The 23016-nt window shown below is 45.8% G+C and overlaps 1 protein-coding gene across 12 annotated transcripts in view; it reads right to left on the minus strand.

The window, feature by feature from the left end:
* The window catches only part of SMC1A (structural maintenance of chromosomes 1A), a 62536-nt gene that overhangs the window by 38671 nt on the left and 849 nt on the right, over positions 1–23016 (minus strand). For 10 of the 12 annotated variants that reach the window (XR_013412943.1, XR_013412942.1, XR_013412941.1 and 7 more), the window contains exons 2-16: positions 15950–16138; positions 15727–15839; positions 14226–14429; positions 13894–14132; positions 12986–13244; positions 12752–12892; positions 10123–10205; positions 9762–9969; positions 6506–6691; positions 6228–6407; positions 5980–6126; positions 5747–5884; positions 4508–4628; positions 4301–4403; positions 332–473 (exon numbers count right to left, since the gene is read on the minus strand). Coding sequence is in view for 4 of the 12 variants with exons in the window: in XM_077989059.1 (XP_077845185.1) it covers positions 332–473; positions 4301–4403; positions 4508–4628; positions 5747–5884; positions 5980–6126; positions 6228–6407; positions 6506–6691; positions 9762–9969; positions 10123–10205; positions 12752–12892; positions 12986–13244; positions 13894–14132; positions 14226–14429; positions 15727–15839; positions 15950–16138 (2453 nt within the window). In the remaining 8 variants the exon portion in view is untranslated. Of the gene's footprint in view, positions 1–331; positions 474–4300; positions 4408–4507; positions 4629–5746; positions 5885–5979; positions 6127–6227; positions 6408–6505; positions 6692–9761; positions 9970–10122; positions 10206–12751; positions 12893–12985; positions 13245–13893; positions 14133–14225; positions 14430–15726; positions 15840–15949; positions 16139–23016 lie in introns of all 12 variants that reach the window. The other 2 variants (XM_015127492.3, XM_077989061.1) reach the window with 2 other exon arrangements.

A 23016-nucleotide genomic window follows, 5' to 3' on the forward strand; every position in this document is an offset into this window, starting at 1 on the left:
TACTGGTCTCCTATACTATGGCTGGTATTCAAGCATTGTGTCCTTTGTTTTTACATTTTCCATGATGTACTAGAAAATACACTGCATCTGACTGTTGCTTTAATTTGCATTTCTTTAGTAAGACTAAATTATTTGTATGGGTTTAGGGACTATTTGAAAGTCTTCTTGAACTGTCTGTGACACTTATCCATTTTTCCTGTTTAGGTCTTGATATTTTTCTTACTGGTTTAGATGAGAAATTTCTAAGTTGTGGACATTATCTTTCTGTCATATTTCTTCCCATTTTTTCCTCCCAGTTGTTAGTCTGTCTTTTAATTCTTTCCTTCCTTACCTTTTTGAGCTTTTCTATCTCATTTTCATCTTTTTTCACTGTCTGCTCCCACATGTGTACTTTATCCTGGTCCTCCTTCAGTTGGTTCTTTTCAAAATCCAACTGAATGCCCAAGCGAGTCTTCTGATTCTCAAACTCCAAACTGTGTATAAAAGCGGGGGGAGAATCACTCATAATCTCATCAGAGATAACCAATGCACAAAATCCGGCTATGGGAAGAAAGGGAAACTAGACCCAGGGCTCAGGGACCAAGAGTTACTGATTTTCAGTCACAACCTGCTTCATCCATCCATATGCACATAAAACGGTCCCCTGAAGCTGAAGAAATAAGTTCCTCAGCCTAGCCCTGTAGACATGGTATAAGGCAGGGAAGATTCGGCCAAACCTTATTTATTCCCCTTTAAACACTGGAGACCCTAGCGCCCTCCAAGTTCCTACAAGGAGGCATAAGAGTCCATCTGAATCCACCAGCTATGGTAATTCCTATTTATTAAGCTTCTATGTACTTTACATATATTATCTCTAATCCTCTAATCAACAGCTCTGCAAGTAGGCATTATTATCCTAATTTTACAAATGAGGAAAACTTAGGCCAAGAGGTAAAAGACCTTGCCTAAGGCCACACAGCTAGTAAATGGCACATGTGAGACTGAAATCCAGATTTAACACCAAAACTCGGGCTCTTTCTAGTATACCACCACTGCAATATAATGTAGTGGATTAATAAGATTGGCATCTCAACTCTGCCACTTACTAGTAGTGTGATTCAGGCAAGTTGGTTATACTCTCCAGGCCTGTTTCCCCATCTGCAAAATGGACATCATAATAGTACTTACCTTAGGGTTATTGGGAGATTTTTTAATGAGTTAATATGTATAAAGTCCTTAGAACCACACCGGGTCCACGATAACTACTCAATTAATTTTAGTTGCTATTATCACCAGGTATATTGACTGTACTCAGCTTACTTTTGTCCAAGGGCTTCAATTACAGCATCCCAACTTCTGCCCCCAAAAGCTCTTAAAGGGCAGAACTTGGGTAGTACAAAAACATGGAGAAAATACTGGATTCCTGCTATTGTCCTCCTCTCCATCTCTTCAGAAACTCAGAGTATGCAACCAGCATACACAGGCACTGGCAGGCCAGGCAGGACTAACTTCCAATTGCCCTCTCCAGCTCCCAATATGGTGTGACAGATGCTGCCAGATGTCATGCTAGCAGCTTAAACCTATTAGCCACTATAATCCAAATGAAATGTAACTAACTATAATTTTGAGCTATGCAATTTTATGTCCAATCTCCTAAGTATGACTCATAAAGGCCTCTGTGTTCCGGCCCCTGCTAACCTCTCCACCACTCCCCGCCTTCTTCCTGACCCTGCTTTTATGCTCCAGACATTAAAAACTACTTAGTATCCAGAACAAGGCATGCTCTCTCATACCTCCAAGCATGCTGTTCTCTCTGCCTGGAATTCCCTTTTTCTGTTGCTGCCTGGCTGGCTAAATCCTACTCACTCTTCAGTCTCCAGTCATCACTCCCTGTTTTGTAAAACCTTTCCTGACGGTTCTGAGCAGGTTCCTAGTTTCTATTACACTTTGTTGGGTTCCTCCGTTTTTAGACTTCAGGTGCAGAAGCGAGTTAATCATATCCCACAGTTCATAACACACTTATCATCACTGCCTGGGCAAGACTCTTCCCTTGTCCTTTGTTTCAATCCCCAATTTCCATTCCCATTACCTTCCCTACTGTGAACATACACCACAAGTGACATACACACATGCATTCCTTAAAAATGCATATCCTTGTAAAATATCTTAGACCTAAAATTTACACAAATCTACTGTGTTACAAACTTTATTCTTTTTTCTGGTCAATATCCGGTTTATAAGTTATCCACTACTGCCCACAAATCTAGTTATTGCTGTGAACTCCTACATGGTACTCCAGTCTATATATTCATTTGACTTATGCTTCCCCCAGTAATGGCTGTCTACATTGCCACCAATGTCCCACTACTACAAGTTATGCCAAGATGAATAACACTGAATGTGTGTCTCTTTGGGACCCTATGGCAAGACTCTCTCTGGGATATATACCCATAGGTATATATAGATAGATAGATAGATAGATAGATAGATAGATAGATAGATAGATAGATAGATATTTTTTTTTCCACATAGTACACAGGACATCTATAGATTTCCACCAAATACTGTTAGACTTTTTAATTTGCATTTCTGATTAAGAGGTTAGACCTCAGTTCCTATGGTCATTAGCCACTTGAACTTCTCTTTCCATGAAAGCCTATCTATATTCTTTGCCACTTTTGTTTTTTTAACTTTTTTCATTGCATTAGATATCATAAGTACTTTGCCACATTTCTACTGGGTTTCTTGTCATTGATTTTATTTTTCCTGTTGTTGATTTGCAGTTCCTTGAAAATTTCTTCAGTATTTTGTATCTACCATAATTACACCATTGATCACACTGTCCTCAAATTGATGTTTCCCCCAGTACTCTATAGTTTCCTGAGGAAAGAAACAAGAGTCTGATTCAATTCTGTATCCCTTGAGACTGGCTTAAGGTAGGACAGCAATGAATATTTACTGTATGGGCAAAGCGCTAAACTGCTAACTGAAGCCCAGGTTACAAGGGATGACGTCCTTCAGCAAAGACTGTGTTGTGTTCATCTGTCTTACCTCCATCTCCCTCGTCTCCCTTCCAATACCTAGCACAAGACAACCTGGCACAAGGCAGGTACTCAACAAAGGTTTGTTGAATGAATGAATCAACTAAAGTGAGGAAAAACGAGAAGATTATTTTCTTCTGGCTATTGTTTCAACCAAGAATTTAATCTCCCACCTCCCTCCACCTCACATTGCCCATTATGATAATAACAACAAAAGCTAGTATTTCTTGTTCTTAGTAGATGCTATGTGAGCTGCTAAATACCTTTTAAAAAGGTTAAAAAAAAAAAAAAAAAAAAAGGCCAGGCGGGGGTTGGGGCCAGGTGTGGTGGCTCATGCCTGTAATCCCAGCACTTTGGGAAGCCAAGGTGGGCGGATCACAACGTCAGGAGTTCGAGACCAGTCTGGCCAGCATGGTGAAACCCCATCTCTACTAAAAATACAAAAAATTAGCCGGGCATGGTGGAGTACACCTGTAGTCCCAGCTACTCGGGAGGCTGAGGCAGGAGAATTGCGTGAACCTGGGAGGCGGAGATTGCAGTGAGCCGAGATCATGCCACTGTACTCCAACCTGGGCGACAGAGCAAGACTCCATCTTGAGGAAAAAAAAAAAGGCTGGCACTATGGCTCACACCTGTAATCCAAGCACTTTGGGAGGCTGAGGCAGGAGGATCACTTGAGCCCGAGTTCCAGACCAGTCTGGGCAACATGGCAAAACCCCATTTCTACAACAACAACAACAAAAAAACCCCAGAAAAACAAAAATTAGCCGGGTGTGGTGGCAAACATCTGTAGTCCCAGCTACTCAGGAGGCTGAGGTGGGAGGACCACCTGAGCCTGGGAAGGTCAAGGTTGCCACTGCACTCCAGTCTCAGCAACAGGGTGAGACCCTGTCTCAGGGGGAAAAAAAAAAAAGGAAAACAGGTAATCTTAAAAAAAGAAATTATTTCACCTGATCCTCCCAACAATGCCATGAGATAGGTATCATTATACCATTCTGCAGATACTGCAGCTTACAGAAGTCAAGTCACTGCCAAAGATAACGAGTTGTGGAGCTGGGGCTGTAATCCAGGAATCCAGGAAATCAAGTTTAGAGTTAGCACTCTTAACCACTATAACTATGCCATACTGCCCTCCTGATTTCTGTTCTTTAAGGCCTACCTACATAAACTCACACAGTTCTAAGAGCTGACCCTTGCCTATGACAGCATCTGATTTTCCAAGGATGTCAGGTTAGAGCCTCAAGGGCATCCCAATATCTTCTACCAATCCTCCCACCTACCGCTTCTTGGCGATTTCATTCTGCCGTTTCACCTTCTCTTCCTCAAACTCCCGGATGTTGCGCACACCGATCTCCCGACAAAACTCTTCAAACACCTCATCCTCTACCTGAGAAGAGAAGCCAGGGAGGGCATCGGCCCTTTTAGTCTGTCCTGCTTCCAGTCCCAGTCCTGCCCTGACGCACACGCTGGCATGGCCCACACCCTACCAACCTGGTTCATCTTCTCCTTCAAGTCTTTCATCTCCCTCTCTCGGCTCTGAATGATCCTCTTGATATCATTAATGCGAGGCCCAAAGTTGGCTAGCTCACTCTCCAGCTTGGATTTTTCCTACAGGCAATGGGTTGAGAGGACAAAACAGACCAGGGTCCTTGGAGGAAAAGCTACCTTGACTGCATTGGTCCCACAGTCAGGAAGGGCTAGCTCTCCACATCTGAGAGAACCTGGCTTAGCACTACTGCCCTAGTCAAGTCTCCATGATGTTGCACAGAAGCCATCACATGGCTTCTTCCCTGGCATCCAGTTCAGCCAGCTTCAATCCACAGGGCTGGGCACACAGTAAACATCATTAGGTATAGGTCCCAATCTTTGATCTATAACCCCTGGGGGCAGAGTTGTTTCAGAATTCAGTTTAGGGTTTTTGAGTTTAGAAAAAGATAAATACACACACTACACATAAGACCTCCAGGGTGGTCTGGGGAAGTACCCGATAATAATAATAAAAAAAAAACATTAATATACCTAGAACAGTACTGCCCCCCACCCCACCACTACCACAAGCAGGGACTGAAATGCCCACAGCTCACTTTCAAAAATTCAAATTGCTGAATGAACAAATTATGCTAACAATAGCACCTAACATAAACTGAACACATAGCAGTCTTAGGCACTTTACATGTTAACTCATTCAATAATGACCCTATAAAGTAGGTATCATTTATTTATTTATTTTGAGACAGAGTCTCTGTCACCCAGGCTGGAGTAAAATGGCGCGATCTTGGCTCACTGCAACCTCCACCTCCCAGGTTAAAGCAATTCTCCTGCCCTCAGCATCCCAAGTAGCTGGGATTACAGGCGCCTGCCACCATGCTCGGCTAATTTTTTATATTTGTAGTAGAGACAGGGTTTCATCATGTTGGCCAGGCTGGTCTCCAACTCCTGATCTCAGGTGATCCACCGTGTCCGGCCGAGTAGGTATTATCTTAACTTGCATTTCACAGATTAAGATGTGAAGGTTGACACTGAGAGGTGAAATTACTTGCCTAATGTCATACTCAACGCAGAGCCAAGCTCTGAATCCCTGGCTGTCTGACTCTATGCTATACTTGGCTTCCTGCGGCAGGCTGGGAGGAGACAGGGAAGTGAAACAAGTTCCCCACCCTCAGAGAAACCTAGGCCAGGAATGTGTGGATGGCCTTTGGAGAACAGGGCTGAAGGCCAGGCCCCACCTGCAGATTCAGGGCTAGATGTCGTGTCTTGGTCTGTTCTAGGTCACTCTGGGAGTACTTGAGCCGCATCTGCAGTCCATGGGCCTGAGACTGCACCTGACGCAGCTCTGCCTCTTTCCGTTTTGCCTTCATCTGCTCCTGAAGGGAACAAGAAAGAAGGGCTAGGTGGTAAGGTGGTGGTTGACCTAGGCTTAGGACTCCCACTGCTAAAAACAGCACTGCCTGTGGCTTACTTTCAGCTCCTCTGTCAAGCGCTCCTTCTTCTCTTTCAACTTGTCTACTGCTTTCTCATCCCAGCGCCGCGCCTTGGCCTTCAGGTCACTGGCCCCACCAGAGATCACTCCTGACTTCTGGAATAGGGTTCCATCCAGTGCCACTGTCTACACACAGCAGGGGGAAAAGAGAAGAGGGGGAGAAGCTGAACAAATGAATCTCCAGTACTGAGCCTGTCCAGCTTCAACCTGGGCAAGAGAATCCACACCTTGTGGCGCTGGTGGCCTCCAAAGGCAATGCGGCGGGCATCCTCCACGTTGTCACAGACAAGGGCATTGCCACAAGCATACTGCAGGGCCTTTTTGATGTGAGGTGGCTCATAGCGAATCACATCAATCACTAGCTTGGCCCCCTTCAGCTCCCGGAGTTTTTCATCTGTAGGCTTCACCTGTGGGGAGAAGCTCAGTCAGTGGCAGAACACAAACAGGGAGTACTAGAAGAGGGGCCCTTGAACACTGGCCTGACCCAATCCCCAAGAAGCCTCACCTCCAGGTAGTCAAGAGGCAAGAAGGTCTCAGGCTCCCCACGCTGTTCCTTGATATACTGAATACAGTCCCGGCCTGTCTTCTCCGAGTCCACAATAATGGCATCCATGTTCTTGCCCAAAACCTTGGTTACAGCAATCTGATACTTCTTTTGTGTGGGCTGGCACAGGTCAATGAGGCGGCCATACTGAGTAAAGTAGGAAGGGAAAACTGAAGTATGAAGCTTTTGGGAGCTGGCTCAGGAATCCTAATTCCCAGTGTGGAAAGGGGGACAGACTAGAATCTATATCAGGAAGTGAACGCAACTGTATTGCCTAGTGGTTAAGATAACCCAATACCAAGCATGGTGGTGTGTGCTTGTAATCCTAGCTACTTGGGAGGTTGCAGTGGGAGGATCGCTTAAGTCCAGGAGTTCAAGACCAGCCTGGGTAACATAATAAGACCCTGTCTCAAAACAAACAAAAAAGACAGCCCACTAGTTCTGTACCCAAGTAACCCTACCTTAACTGAATGGAACTGTATGGACTGAGGAGGAGGCAATTGTAGACTGGCTTGCTGTGTGCACTCTAGATCAGCACAGTGGCCAATCCTAATGTCCCTTCCAAAGGTGGAAAAGTTTGGGCAACAGAAGGGAGGTAAAGAAATGAATAAATGAGTTATGTAATGAGGGAAACTCAGTATTATATTAACACCTCAAAACAGGTTCAGAGCATGAGATATTGTCTCTTAGCACAATTATCCCAGATGCCTGAAAGTGTGAAGCTATGTTTGCTGAGAACACTCCTCATTTTGGAACCTAACAAGATTGAATAAAAGCCTGCAAACCTGAATGGTCTCCCCCTAGGAAACATTTTCATGACATGATCATGGACTAAACTAATTATTAATTAATGACTAAATGGGATTCTAGTAATGTACCAGTTATTTTTCTACTTTTTTTTGGAGACGAAGTCTCACTCTGCAGCCCACGCTGGAGTGCAGGGGCGTAATACCGGCTCACTGCAACCTCCACCTCCCAGGTTCAAGTGATTCTCCTGCCTTAGCCTCCTGAGTAGCTGGGATTACAGGTGCCCACCATCATGCCCAGCTAATTTTTGTACTTTTAGTAGATGGGGTTTCACCATGTTGGCCAGGCTGGTCCCGAACTCCTGACCTCCAGTGATCCGCTGGCCCCCAGCCTCTTTCTATTACATGATTGTTCTGATGTAAGGGATCTGCGTTTGAAGATCAAAGTGGACTGTGGTGTTTTATGAAATATATATTTAGTCTTCTACGCGGGAGTTCCCGACACACAACCCCTAAAACCTTTAGAATCTCAGGAATGAGCATTTTGTATGTTAATGAGATGATTATGGCTAGAGGCCCATAGATAGCTTCTGGATAGGGGCTGGTTACCAGAAAGACCAAGGCAGGATGAGATTTGCGACTCTTAGCTCCACCCCCACAACCTTCAGAAGGGGAGAGGGGCTGAAGTTTGAACTGATCACCGATGGCTGATGATTTGATCAATCAGGCCTACGTAATGAAGCCCCTGTGTGGGGGTACCTGGAGGGTGGCTTGCCCAGATTGGGCATGGAAGCTTCACACCTCTTCCCCCATACCCTGCCTTATGCATCCATCTGGCTGTTCTCTGCATCCTTTGTAATATCCTTCATAATAAATGGGTAAACATAAGTAAAACATTTTCCTGAGTTCTGTGAGCTGCACTAGTAAATTAATCGAACCCAAGGAGGGATTCTCAGGAACTGTAATTTACAGCAGGTCAGTCAGAACCACAAGTCACAACCTGAGACTTGCAATTGGCATCTGAAGTCTTAGACTGAGCCCCTAACCCATGGGATCTGATGCTATCTCCAGATAAATAGTGTCAGAGTTGAAGTGAATTATAGGTCACCCAGCTGGTGTCTGCTGGAGAATTGCTTGGTGTGTGAGGAAAAACCCCAAAACTTCTGGTGTCAGAAGTGAAGTGTTGTGCTGGTTGTGTGAGAGTAGAAAAAACACTTCGGTTTTTTCCTATCTCACAGAAGAACACAGCCCCCATGCTATAAAGAAAAAGACTATTATGGCTCCCAAGCAATGACTTCAAGCAGTCGTGTCTGAATCCAGGATCATCTTTCTAAACCTCATTTACCATTTTACAGACCACCGCCACCCAGGCACTATGCCAAATATCTTACATATATTATTTCAAATTTTCACAAGTACTTAGTGAAATAAATCTGGCTGGGCGTGGTGGCTCACGCCTGTAATCCTACCACTTTGGGAGGCTGAGGCGGGCAGATCACTTGAGGTCAGGAGTTTAAAACCAGCCTGGCCAACATGGTGAAACCCTGTCTCTACTAAAAATACAAAAAAATTAGCTGGGCATGGTGGTGGGCACCTGTAATCCCAGCTACTTGGGAGGCTAAGGCAGGAGAATCGCTTGAGCCTAGGAGGCGGAGATTGCAGTGAGCCGAGGTTGTGCCACTGCACTCCAGCCTGGGCGAAAGAGCAAGACTCTATCTCAAAATCAATCAATCAATCAATCAATCAATCAATCAATCCATCTCTTTTACCAGTTCCCTTCCCGCAGTCTCCAAAACCAAGCCTGGTTCCCTAAGAATTATCAGATTAAGAGAGCAGGGACTGACTCTAATCATACCTACCTCCCCAGCAGAGCCTCTAGAGAAGTGACAGGGAAATATTAGTGGAACCAAACTAAGTTGAACCCAGGTATGGGATAATATTCAAGGAACCTGGGAACTCAGGATTGGGTGAAAGAGGTCAAAAGATCAAGTGGTCTGATAAAGCTCAGGGTGTCCCTAAAAGCTACTGGGCCAGTTAATACATGCCAAGAGAGCCCATATAGAAGACTGCACAGAGCTACTTCCTGGGAGAGTAATTCCAGCCCCATGGTCCCACCTGCCTCCAAAATCTTTCCTGGTTTTCCAATTCCCCTCCCAGAGGCATGGACACAGCAAGACAAACCCTTCAGAAAAACGTAATTGTTATGATGAAAAGAACATGATTGCCTAGTATGACAGGTTGAAAAATTAAAAAAAAAAAAAAAAAAAAAAAAGAACATGAGCTTAGGAGAACAAGTTGGGTTTGAACTGCAGTTCTTCCACTTAGAAGCGGTGCTTTTTTAAACCTCTCCGAGCCTTATTTCCCCCGACAATAAAAATGGGATTGGCAACCTGGTCCTCACAGGGCTGTTGGGAAAATCGTGTGACAGTGAGTGTAAGTACTCAGGAAATGAGTTCCCCCTCTGCTCTTACCACAGAGCCAGGGTAAAGGCGCTTGATGCTTTCCATTATCTCTGCCTTTCGCTGCTGGCGGCTGCTCTCCTGACGGTCAATGCGGGCATCCCCTAGCTGCTCCATCACCTGATTCAGCTCCTTATTGATTTCATCAATACGCCGCTTGGCCATCTCCACCTCCTCTGTCAGCTCCCCCTCTAGCTTCTTCTGCTCTTCTAGGGACTGCCTACAAAGTGAGGGCACACAGGAGTTACTCCTGCTGGTGAGAAAAATACTCCTGGCTCAGAGAGGCTCTGGGGGTCCTGCATGAAGATGGGCAGGTAGGTAGGGTCACAAGAACAGGCCTGGAAGTAAGGGGGACAGTTGCAGAGCTACATACTTGCTAGTGGTGATGTATTCCTCCAGTTTCTCAATCCGCTTCTGATTCTCTTCAATTTCCCGCAGCTTTTGCTTGATCTTGGCCTGGGAAACAAACGTATTCTATCACCAAGGGCTGCACAAGTTTACGCCAAGACCACGGGAACCCTAGATAATACCCCTTATGTGCCCACTCATCCAAGAGCCCAACAGTCCAGGATAATCTGTCACTAATATAGGAGGCCTACTAAAAAGCAGACATAGATGGTGTTCGGTTGGATCTACTAACTGATGATGGGGGCCTCCCAGATCTCCAGAACCTCTCACAGGTGTTCTACTCAGCCAAGGCATCTTCTTCACCAACCATGGAGGCTCAAATCAAGATAAAAGCTTCACAGGCCTTTCTGTACCTGTTTCCTCATCTGCAAAATGTGGGTAATCTCCACTGCATAGAATACACATTAAGTGCTTAATAATAGGGTTGCTACTAATATTAATGACTATCACATTCCTCTTTTAAAAAATTTTATTATTTTTTAAAGTTTGAGACAGGGTCTCACTGTGTTACTCAGGCTGATCTCAAACTCCTGGCCTCAAGTGATCCACCAGGCCTGGCCAACATTCTTTTAAATATTTAAAAGTGCTTAGCAGAATGCCTGGAACACTGTACACTCCTAGGACACTATGACAACTGTCTATCATTGTTGTTATTACAATATTGATATCAGGTAGGCAGTAAGTGAAGTATATTTGGTAAGAGTGTGGGCTTTAGAGCTACACTGCCCAGGGTCTGGTTCTGACACTTAATAGTTATGTGAGTGGCCGGGCACAGTGGCTCACGCCTGTAATCCCAACACTTTGGGAGGCCGAGGCAGGCTGATCACAGAGGCAGGCAGGAGTTTAAGACCAGCCTGGGCAACCAGCAGAAACCCTGACTCTACAAAAATAAAAAAATTAGGAGGCCGAGGCGGGCGGATCACTTGAGTTCAGGAGTTCAAGATAAGCCTGGTCAACATGGCGAAATCCCATCTATACTAAACATACAAAAAATTTAGCTAGGTGTGGTGGCACCCACCTGTCATCCCATCTACTCGGGTGGCTGAGACACAAGAATCACTTGAACCGGGCCAGGTGCGTTGGCTCACACCTGTAATCCCAGCACTTTGGGAGGCCAAGGCGGGTGGATCACCTGAGGTCAGGAGTTCGAGACCAGCCTGACCAACAAGGTGAAACCCTGTCTCTACTAAAAATATAAAAATTGGCCGGGCGCGGTGGCTCAAGCCTGTAATCCCAGCACTTTGGGAAGCCGAGACGGGCGGATCACTAGGTCAGGAGATCGAGACCATCCTGGCTAACACGGTGAAACCCCGTCTCTACTAAAAAATACAAAAAATTAGCCGGGCAAGGTGGCGGGTGCCTGTAGTCCCAGCTACTTGGGAGGCTGAGGCAGGAGAATGGCGTAAACCCGGGAGGCGGAGCTTGCAGTGAGCTGAGATCACGCCACTGCACTCCAGCCTGGGCGACAGAGCCAGACTCCGTCTCAAAAAAAAAAAAAAAAACAATTAGCTGGGCATGGTGGCTGGTGCCTGTAATTTCAGCTACTCGGGAGGCTGAGGCAGGAGAATTGCTTGAACTCTAGGAGGCAGAGGTTGTAGTGAGCCAAGATGGCGCCACCGCACTCCAGCCTGGGCAACAAGAGAGAAACTGCATCTCAAAAAACAATAAAAATAAAAAAAAAGAATCAGTTGAATCCGACAGGCAGAGGCTGCAGTGAGCTGAGATCATGCCACTGTACTCCAGCCTGGGCAACAGAATGAGACTTTGTCTCTCCAAAAAAAAAAAAAAAAAAAAAAAAAGCAGCCAGGCATGGTGGCAAGCACCAGTAGTGCTGGATACTCGGGAGGCTCTGGTTGGAAGATTGCTTAAGCCTGGGAAGTCAAGGCTGCAGTGAGCCATGGTTGCACTATTGCACCTCAGCCTGCGAGACAGAGAGAGACCCTGTCTCAAAAATAACAATAATCTTGTGACCTTAGGCAAATTACTCTGTGTTGTAATTTCCTCATTTGTAAAATAGGGTAACAGTAGCCATTCCATAAAGGTAATCATAAATGAAGAATTAAATGACTGAATACATGTAAAGAACACTGCCTATCATACAGTTAAGTGCTCAACAGATGTGAGCTATTGTCATTATCATTAAGATTATCATGGCTAGGTGCAGTGGCTCACGCCTGTAATCTCAACACTTTGGGAGGCCAAGGTGGGCGGATCACAAGGTCAGGATTTCAAGACCAGCCTGGCCAACATAGTGAAACCCCATCTCTACTAAAAATACAAAAACTAGCTGGATAACGGTGGCACGCGCCTATAGTCCCAGCTACTCGGGAGGCTGAGGCAGGAGAATTGCTTAAACCCGAGAGGCGAAAGTTGTGGTGAGCCAAGATCGCACCACTGCATTCCAGCCTGGGCAGGAGCGAGACTCTGTCTCAAAAAAAAAAAAAAAAAAAAAAGACTATCATTACAGCTTGGGTAACTCTAATCCAACATGCTTGAGACCAGAAACGTTTCAGATTTTGGATTATTTTGGATTAGGAATGCTCAACCTGTATCCTTTTCTGTGTATCATCCCTAATCTTATAACTATAGCCCACCTCTGTCTCTACTTTCTTCCGTTCTTCCAGATCCAGACGGTCCTGGTCAGCTTTCTGGTCTCGATTGAATTTCTCTAGCTCCTGGGCCAGGGTAGCTGCTCTCTTGCTGGCTTCTTCTTTCAACCGGTGGTATTTCTTCACCTGTATTAGGGACAGAGAAGGAGAACAGGGATGACCAAGTCAGCAGATGTCAGCCCAGGGATCTCCTCCCTGCCAACCCGTTCCAGAGCTTACCTGATTCTCCTCCAAGGTCAAATCTCTGCCCTGACTCTGACTCTCTTCTTCCATCCGTTCTTCAAACTCCTGCCGGGCCTTCTCCACTGACAGCATCTCCTTCTCCAGCTCATCCATGTCACCTTTACGCTTCTTATAGTGCTTCTGAGCATTCTGCAGAGACTTCTTGGCTGCTTCCAGCTTCTTGATTTTGTGGGAGGTGTTCTCCTTGGCTTTGATGTACTGAGGCCGCTTCTGGTTCAATTCTGAGTCCTTCTCCCTTTTGCCAGAGGGGTGGGGGAAACCAGTGAGCACTATGGAAGAAGGGAGGGTTCCCAAGCTTTTCACCCAAAGGGGAGCTTGAGCCCCTGAGCCAACCTCAGGGAATTACCTAAAAGAACAAGGGCGTGATGCCCCACAGATCCTGAAAAAAAGGGGCAGTCTGACTACTCCCTGAAAGGTATGACTTTCAGGATCTATGAGCCAGCCACTCCATAAGGCAAAGCTACCAACTCTGCCTCAATCCTGGCCAGGACGCTCATTAACAACTCCCAAGAACATCCTGTATTTACTTAGTTGGACCCTCAAATTCCTATCCTTTAAACTTCTAGCTTCAGTTTTCCTCTTCTAGGAAGGCCTTCTCAGCCACTCCACTGGCTAGGCCTCACACTGGTTCCTCCTTCTTGGCAAGGCCACCACCCCTTTTGAGTTCTCCCTCATCTGAGCACCTGTCTACCCAGGGCCTGAGTGCTTAAATATTCTATTTGTCTAAACTGCAAGTCAAGAAATGTGTCTGGTTCTTACAAAAGCAAGTCAGGAGAATAACAGAGAAATGAGTATGGGTACTGAACTCCGGGCTCGGAGGAACCCTAATAAACAGCACGGCCTCTTGGTTTCCCGTAAGTCGCAGGCCCAGGTCTGCCTCTTACTTGATCTCCTTCTCAATCTGCTGCTGCTCCCGCATCATTTTGCCCAGCTCCTTCTTCTTCTCCTTCAGCTCATCCTCCACCTTGTCCATACGCTTCTTGTCCTTCTCGATCTCCTTGTTCTTAGAGGCCAGTTCCTTGTTGAGCTTCTCAATTTCCACTTCATTATGGTAAAGCTTAAAGAGCTGCAGCTGTACCTGAGCTCGTACTACCTCATCCTTCAGGCGCTGGTAGCGGTCAGCCTGTGCAAACAGGGGAATGGTGGCAGGGGTGCATCAATAAGGCACTGGCTCCATCCTGGTCCCTCAGAGCCAAGAGGTAGCTTGGCCACCTACCTCTTCTTTCTCCTGCTTTGCTTCCTTGCGTTCAGCCGCAATATTTTTCTTGCGATGGTAATTAAACTGTGTGTCCTCTTCAGCCTTCACCATTTCCTTCTTTCGCTTGTCATACTCCTGTGCCAGCTCCCCAGAACGACTAATCTCTTCAAACAGAGCTGTCCTCTCTTTGGGGTTCTTCATGGCAATAGATTCCACAGCACCCTAGTAAAGGTTGAAACACTCTTCCACTTCAGACCCCAGCCAGCCCAGTTCACCTTACCCATTTCCACTCCTTCATCCAGAAAAAGTTACCAACTTTCTCTCCCACGCCCCTGGTGCCACATTTCACACTGGGCTTTAAGGACAAATTCCTTGCCCTCTGAGGAGCACAGGGAGCCAAAGGGACAAAGACAAGAAAGTGTTACGTGCAGTAACAGAAGCAGCACAGGAAAAGGATAAAATGAAGCTTGGGGGTAGGAGACTGATAGGGATATCTATCTCAGAAGGCTTCCCAAAGATGACATCTGTGCTGAGTTTGGAAGATGGAGGGAAACTAACCAAGAAAATAAAAGAGAAAAGGTGGCCGGGTGCAGTGGCTCACACCTGTAATCCCAGCACTTTGGGAGGCTGAGGCAGGCAGATCACCTGAGATCAGGAGTTCAAGACCAGCCTAGCCAAAAGGGTAAAACCCCCATCTCTACCAAAAATATAAAAATCAGCCAGGCGTGGTGGCGGGCGCCTGTAGTCCCAGCTATTTGGGAGGCTGAGGCAGGAGAATCGCTTGAACCCTGGAGGTGGAGGTTGCAGTGAGCCGAGATCGTGCCACTGCACTCCAGCCTGGGTGACAAGCCAAACTCCGTCTCAAAAAAATAAAATAAAATAAAGAGAAAAAGTTATTCTATGTAGAGGAAAATTAATATGCAAAGACCTGTAGGCCAAAGCAAGCAGGCGAATTTGCAGAACCATAAATGGTTTAAGTAGGCTGGAGTGCCAGGCTGGAGGAGAAGAACATGCAGATGGTATTTGGATTTTGATGATGGTGTTTCCCGAATGACAGGCTTAGGCGTTTGGATCTCATCCTAAGGCAATAGTTCTCAAATTTCAGCCATCATCATAATAACCTGGATAGCTTGATAAAACACAAATTGCTGTGCCCCACCCCACAGTTTCTTCCAAGTCGGGAAGTCTAGGATAGGGCCTGAGAACGTGCATTTTCTAACATGTTACCAGGTAATGTTGATACTGCTGGTCTGGAGACTACAGTTTAAGAACCACCATTTTAAGGCAATAAGGAATCACTGAAATGCTTTAAGGAAAAAAGGGAGGGGAAACAAAATAAATGTGTGTCCTCATAAGATGAACCTGGCTTAGGGGCCAGACTTAAGTTGGGAAGCTCAGTGAACAAGGTGCTACATTAGTTCAAGGGAGAGATGATAAAGCCTGAGATGGAGCAGGCACAGTGGGGATGGGACATGGTCTGGCAAAAACGGGATAGCCAATAACTGTTAAAAACGCCCACCTGGAAAACGAGGAAGTTACGAGCTTTGATGAGAATGCCCAACTTCTCTAATTCCTCACTGTACTCATGTAGTTGGACCACTTTGTTGTTGATCTTGTACTCAGAGGAACCCCCTACAAGACAATGCATGAGTTGGCAAGGGTCGGGCCCCCTTCCTGTTCCAGTCCACTAGTCTAGCCACCTCCCAGGACCCAAGGAGAGCCTTCTGGCTGGCCTCACCCACCTACAATGACACGGGCAAAGGTACGGTCCTCAGCACCCTCCTCAGAGTAAACCATGCTGACAAAGGCCCGGTTGGCAGCTGGCTTGCCCACAGGAGCTCCATGGATCAGGTCCCGCAGGGTCTTTACCCGCAGGTTGCTGGTTTTTTCACCTAGCACAAAGCTGATGGCATCCATGAGATTTGACTTACCTAAGGGAAGAGGGACAAGGCAGTAGAGGGAAAGTCAGGATGAAGAGGAGAGGAAAAGGAATAAAGATATTGAGACAAACAAGAATGTCCCCTAATCACTCAGTACTCAGACTAATGGGAAGAGAGACTACTCCTCTGTCCCCACAAACACTGAGCACAACCAAAGCTCTGGGTCAAAGGCTTAGGAAAAACAGTCCTCTTGCAGTTACTATATAGCAGCCAGAAGCTAGAACCCAGGACAAGCGTAGTGACTCACACCTGTAATCCCAGCACTTTGGGAGGCTGAGGCAGGAAGATCGCTTGAGGCCAGGAGTTTGAAACCAGCTTGGACAACAAGGCAAAACCCAGTCTCTACAAAAACTTTAAAAATTAGCTGGGCATGGTGGCATGCGCCTGTAGTCCCAGCTACTCGGCTGAGGAGGGAAGATCGCTTGAGCTCAGGAGTTCAGGGCTGCAGTGAGCTATGATGATACCACTGCCCTCCAGCCTGGGTGACATAGCAAGACTCTCTTTAAAAAAAAAAAAGTGAAAAAAAAAAAAAAGGAAAGAATAATTTAAAAAAAGAAGCTAGAACCCAATCTAAAAAAATGGTATATTCACAGAATGGATAGTTCTACAACCTTTAATGACATGGACAAAAGCCTACAATAGGTGAAACAAACAAGACACAAAACTCAATGATGTTAAAATAATATAAAGTGGGCCGGGCACAGTGGCTCATGCCTGTAATCCCAGCACTTTGGGAGGCCGAGGTGGGTGGATCACCTGAGGTCAGGAGTTCGAGACCAGCCTGACCAATATGGTGAAACCCTGTCTCTACTAAAAAAATACAAAACTTAGCTGGGCGTGGTGGCGGGCGCCTGTAATCCCAGCTACTTTGGAAGGCTGAGGCAGGAGAATCGCTTGAACCTGGGAGGTGGAGGTTGCAGTGAGCCAAGATTGTGCCATTGCATTCCAGCCAGGGCAACAGAGTGAGACTCAATTCAAAATAATAATAATAGTAATATAAAGTAAAATTTAAAAATAGGCTGGGAGGAGGGGAAAATGGGAGTCTTTTTTTTTCTTTTGAGATAGAGTCTTGCTCTGTTGCCAGGCTGGAGTGCAGGGGCATGATCTCAGCTCACTGCAACCTCCAACTCCCCGGTTCAAGGGATTCTCCCGCCTCAGCCTCCCAAATAGCTGGGATTACAGGCACACACCACCATGCCCAGCTAATTTTTTGTATTTTTAGTAGAGACGGGGTTTCACCATGTTGGCCAGGATGGTCTCAATCTTCTGACCTTGCGATTCGCCCACCTCGGCCTCCCAAAGTGCTGGGATTACAGGCATGAGCCATCACGCCTGGCCTGGGGGTTTTTAATGGGTATAGATTTTCAGTTTTGCAAGATGAAAAAGTTCTAGAGATTGTATTGCACAAAAACGTGAATATATTTAACACTACTGAACTGTACACTTAAAAATGGTTAATTTAGGAAATTTTATGTGTATTTTACCACCATCTAAAAAAAGAGCATAGTCCTGTTTTGATACAATATGAAGCACACAGCATCATTTATGATGTATCTTGCCAAAAATATTTAACCTGAATCTATTTTTTCTTTTTTAATTTTTTGTTATAATAAGGACATGGTCTTGCTATGTTACCCAGGTTAGTCTCTAACTCCTGGCCTCAAGTGATCCTCCTGCTGTGGCCTCCCAAAGAGCTGGGATTACAGGCATGAGCCACCATAACCAGCCTAATTTGAATCTAAACAAGCCTTTAGACTTATCTTCCAGTTTCTAGGAAATACAGCAATACAATATAGAGGAACATACTAAGGTTTCCATGAGGAAATCTTAACACAAACACAGAATGTGGGATGTTCTCAAAGACAAATGGCCTGGTCTTTTCAAAAAATCAGTGTCTAAAAAGAAAGGTTGAGCTGGGCACAGTGGCTTGGCTGAGGCAGGCGGATCACCTGAGGTTGGGAGTTCCAGACCAGTCTAACATGGAGAAACCCCGTCTCTACTAAAAATACAAAATTAGCTGGGCATGGTGGCACATGCCTGTAATCCCAGCTACTCAGGAGGCTGAGGCAGGAGGCTCACTTGAACCCGGGAGGCTGCAGTGAGCCAAGATCGTGCCATTGCACTCCAGCCTGGGCAACAAGAGCAAAACTCTGTCCCCCCCCCCCCCCAAAAAAAAAGGTTGGGAAAACCATTCCAAAACATGAGAGATTTCTGAGACATAGGCAAACAGTGCACAAACTTTGACTGGACTCTGGTTCCAAAATAACAAAAAGACATTTGGGGAGCAAGTCAAGGAAGCTTAAATATAAACTGGATAATTGATGACGTGAGGAAATTTTCTTAGTTGTGATCACTGAATAGTGGTAGTACAGGAGAATGATGATTTTAAGAGGTGAATGCTGAAGCACTTAGGGGTGAAATGTAATTGAGTCTGTAATTTACTTCCAAATGACTAAGTAATGCACATATATGCTTGCAAATTTTCTTAATAAAACTTGGGAGAAGAGAAGGCATAGGAAACAAATATATGAAAATGTAAACAGTACAGTAGTGATTGCCTCTGAAAAGGAAACTAAGCAGCTAGGGTCAAGGGAGTCTTCTTTTTACTACTGTATATCCTTAAGGATTTTAAAAATTGTATACCATGTGCATGTATCAGCTATTCAAATAAATAAGGTTTTCAACATTAACAGTTGCTATCTTTTCAGTAGTGGAGTTACAGCTTTTATTTTCTTCATTTTAGAATCTGAAAACAAAAAAGATTTTATTTATTTTGAATCTGAAAACAAAAAAAGTTTTATTTATTTTATTTATTTTTTGAGATGGAGTCTTGCTCTATTGCCCATGCTAGAGTGCAGTGGTGCAATCTGGGCTCACTTGCAGTGAGCCGAGATCGCATCTACCAAGTTCAAGTGATTCTCCTGCCTCAACCTCCTGAATAGCTGGGACTACAAGCGTGTGCCACCACACCTAGTTAATTTTTGTATTTTTAGTAGAGATGGGGTTTCATCATGTTAGCCAGGCTGGTCTCGAATTCCTGACCTCAAGTGATCCACCCACCTCGGTCTCTTAAAGTGCTGGGATTACAGACGTAAGCTACCACACCCAGACCTTATTTATTTATTTATTGAGACAGGGTCTGATTGTCGCCCAGGCTGGAGTGCAGTAGCACTATCACAGCTCACTGCAGTCTGGACCTCCTTGGTTCAAGTGATCCTCCTGTCTCAGCCTCCCAAGTAGCTGGAACCATGGGCATGAGCCACCATGCCCAGCTAGTTTTTGGATTTTTGTAGAAGCAGGGTCTCCCTATGTTGCCTAGGCTGGTCTCAAACTCCTGAGCTCCAGAGATCCTCCACCTTGGACTCCCAAAGTGCTGGGGTTACAGGCATGAGCCACCATTCCAGGCCAGAAAAATAGATATTGTTTTAAAAGTTGAGGCCGGGTACAGTGGCTCATGCCTGTAATCCCAGCACTTTGAAAGGCCGAGGTAGGTGGATCACCTGAGGTCAGGAGTTTGAGACCAGCCTGGCCAACATGGTGAAACCCCGTCTCTACTAAAAATACAAAAATTAGCCAGGCATGGTTGTGTGCCTGTAATCCCAGCTACTCAGGAGGCTGAGGCACGAGAATTGCTTAAACCCAGGAGATGGAGGTTACAGTGAGCCGAGATGGCACCACTGCACTCTAACCTGGGCGACAGAGAGAGACTCTGTCTCAAAAAAAAAAAAAAGAAAAGAAAAGTTTAGTCGGGCTGGTGCATAAGGAGGAACAGTTTAGTCTCTATAATTTCTATCTCAAGACTGTCCCTAAACAACTTATATATGACTTTGAACTGAAGATCTGATTTCCAACACCTTTCTACTCAGCCATAAAAATAGCAGCCCAAGTCCTTCCATGGAGACGGTATAAGACTATGATTAGGTTGGGCATGGCGTCTCACACCTGTAATCCCAGCACTTTGGGAAGCAGACGTGGGTGGATCACTTGACCTCAGGAGTCTGAGACCAGCCTGGACAACATGGCAAAATCCCGTCTCTACAAAAAATACAAAAATTAGCTGGGCATGGTGGCACACTCCAGGTGTCCTGGCTACTGGGGAGGCTGAGATGGGAGGGTTGCTTGAGCCCAGAAAGTTGAGGCTGCAGTGAGCCATGACTGTGCCACTGTATGCCAGCCTTAGTGACAGAGCAAGACCTTGACTCCGCGGGAAAAAAAAAAAAAAAGAAGGCCAGGCGTGGTGGCTCACACCTGTAATTGCAGCACTTTGGGAGGCCCAGGTGGGCAGATCACAGGGTCAGGAGTTTGAGACCAGCCTGACCAACGTGGTGAAACCCCATCTCTACTAACAATACAAAAATTGGCCAGGCATGGTGGTGCAAGCCTGTAATCCCAGCTCCTCAGGAGGCTGAGGCAGGAGAATCGCTTGAACCCAGGAGACAGAGGTTGCAGTGAGCTGAGATGGTACCACTGCACTCCAGCCTGGGTGACAGAGCGAGACTCCATCTCAAAAAAAAAAAAAAAAAGGAAACACTTGAACCCAGCAGGCAGAGGTTACAGTGAGCCGAGGTCACGCCACCGCACTCTAGTGTGGGTGACAGAGTGAGACTCAGTCTCAAAAAAAAAAGCTTGAAAGCTTCGGCTTAGAACCAACAGACCAGGATCTAATCTTACTTTCACTACACTTTCACTACTTCTTAGGTGACCTTCCATTCCCTCACCTGGAAAAAGATGAAAAAATCACAACTCACAGGTCTAAAAATATGTGTGGCACATACTTCTCTACTGGAGTGGCAGGAGCACAGGCATGGGTTCTGAGAACCACGGACAAGTCATCACACCTCTGTGCCTTAGTCTCCTCATGTATAAAAAGAAGCTATTGGCCAGGCGCGGTGGCTCAAGCCTGTAATCCCAGCACTTTGGGAGGCCAAGACAGGCGGATCATGAGGTCAGGAGGTCGAGACCATCCTGGCTAACACGATGAAATCCTGTTTCTACTGAAAAACACAAAAAAACTAGCCGGGCGAGGTGGTGGGCGCCTGTAGTCCCAGCTACTCAGGAGGCTGAGGCAGGAGAATGGTGTAAACCCGGGAGGCGGAGCTTGCAGTGAGCTGAGATCCGGCCACTGCACTCCAGCCTGGGCGACAGAGCCAGACTCCGTCTCAAAAAAAAAAAAAAAACAAAAGAAGCGATTGGCATTTCCTTCCTAGGGTCATTTTGAGAATTTAAATGTAAAGGGTCCCTTGGCTGGGTGCAGTGGCTCATGCCTGTAATCCCAGCACTTTGGGAGGCTGAGGCAGGCAGATCACTTGAGTCCAGGAGTTTGAGACCAGCCTGGCCAACAGGGCAAAACACCATCTCTACTAAAAATACAAAAACTAGCCAGATGGGGTGGCGCATGCCTGTAGTCCCAGCTACTTGGGAGGCTGAGGCACAAGAATCACTTGAACCCAAGAGGCAGAGGTTGCAGTGAGCCAAGATCACGCCACTGCACTCCAGCCTGGACAACAGAGCAAGACTGTCTCAAAAAAAAAAAGAAAAAAGAAAAAGAAAAAGAAAAAATAGGGTCCCAATAAATAAAGTACTTGACACACAGAGTAGGTCCTCAATTAATTAGTCCTATCTTAAGTCTGGACTCAACTCTTGTCTCCCTCATCACAGCAGGACTAGCACATCACGCAGACCAGGAGTCAGCCTTTTAGGAAGAACCAATATCCAACCTTTGGGCTTCTCCCATCATTTCCAGGGATGACAACAACATCTCACAACCACAGGCCTCTCTAATCACGATCAATATGGTAAACATTTTTGTAATATATATTATGGACTGAACACCAGTATGTTTCAAGGAATGTCTGCTTTAGGGTACTCACAGGCCAATGAAGATACAAAAACATGCACCATCAATATAAGACTTAATAAACATTAATGTGTACCAAGTGTCTACAGTATGCCACAGAGGAAGAGTAATTCACCAAAGGGACTAAAAGAATGGCTTGTAGAGGTGGGCCTTGAAGAACGAGGGCAAGTGGGGGAGTGCCATGGCCCTTTTCAGAACAGCTGGGAATACAAATCTACTAATGCTGAGGGGACTGAATGCCAAGAGGTACATCCTAGCTCTTTCAACAGGGGCCACTACACTAAAACCCTAGGAAACCGGGTGGACACCACGCATTAGCCCTCCAGGCCAGTGGTTCTCACAACAAGTTGGGTGTTTGGAGGAGTCACACCCACCCCCTGTGACATCTGGCAATGTCTGGAGACAGTTTTGATTGTCATGCCTGGGGAGTAGGGGTGCTACTGTCATCTAGCAGGTAGACGCCAAGGATGATGTTAAACATCCTACAATGAATGCACAGGGCACATCCCACAGCAAAGGATTATCTCGCTGGAAACGTCAATAGTGCCATTGTTGAGACACTCGGTCTCCAGGAAAGGCACTCCGTATGTGCTACTTCAGCAAGGGCAGCCTCTTAGGCTAGGATATGATTCAGTTAGAACATCTCTGGGGTGGAAGAATACAGCAGGATTCCAAATGAACCACATCTGAGGTGAGAGGAATCCACGGTATATCGTTTAGAGTTGGGAAGTTAAGATATAAAATAGAGGCTTTACCTGACCACCCTTTCTAAAGACACCACCCAAGTCACTTTATCACATCCACCGGTCTCATTTCCTGTATAGCACTTATGACAGCCTAAAACCATCTTATTTTCTCCTTATCTTCTTTCCCCTCTGGAATATAAGTTCCCTATGAGCATGGAGTTGGTTTATTCTATCCTCCGCCGTTTCCACAACTTGCAATGGAATAACTCCTGATAAACAATAAGCATTCAACAAATTTGGTAAATCAATTTCGGCTTTTGACGGTT

This window comes from Macaca mulatta, chromosome X (genome assembly GCF_049350105.2).
Source record: "Macaca mulatta isolate MMU2019108-1 chromosome X, T2T-MMU8v2.0, whole genome shotgun sequence".
Classification (NCBI taxonomy): domain Eukaryota; kingdom Metazoa; phylum Chordata; class Mammalia; order Primates; family Cercopithecidae; genus Macaca; species Macaca mulatta.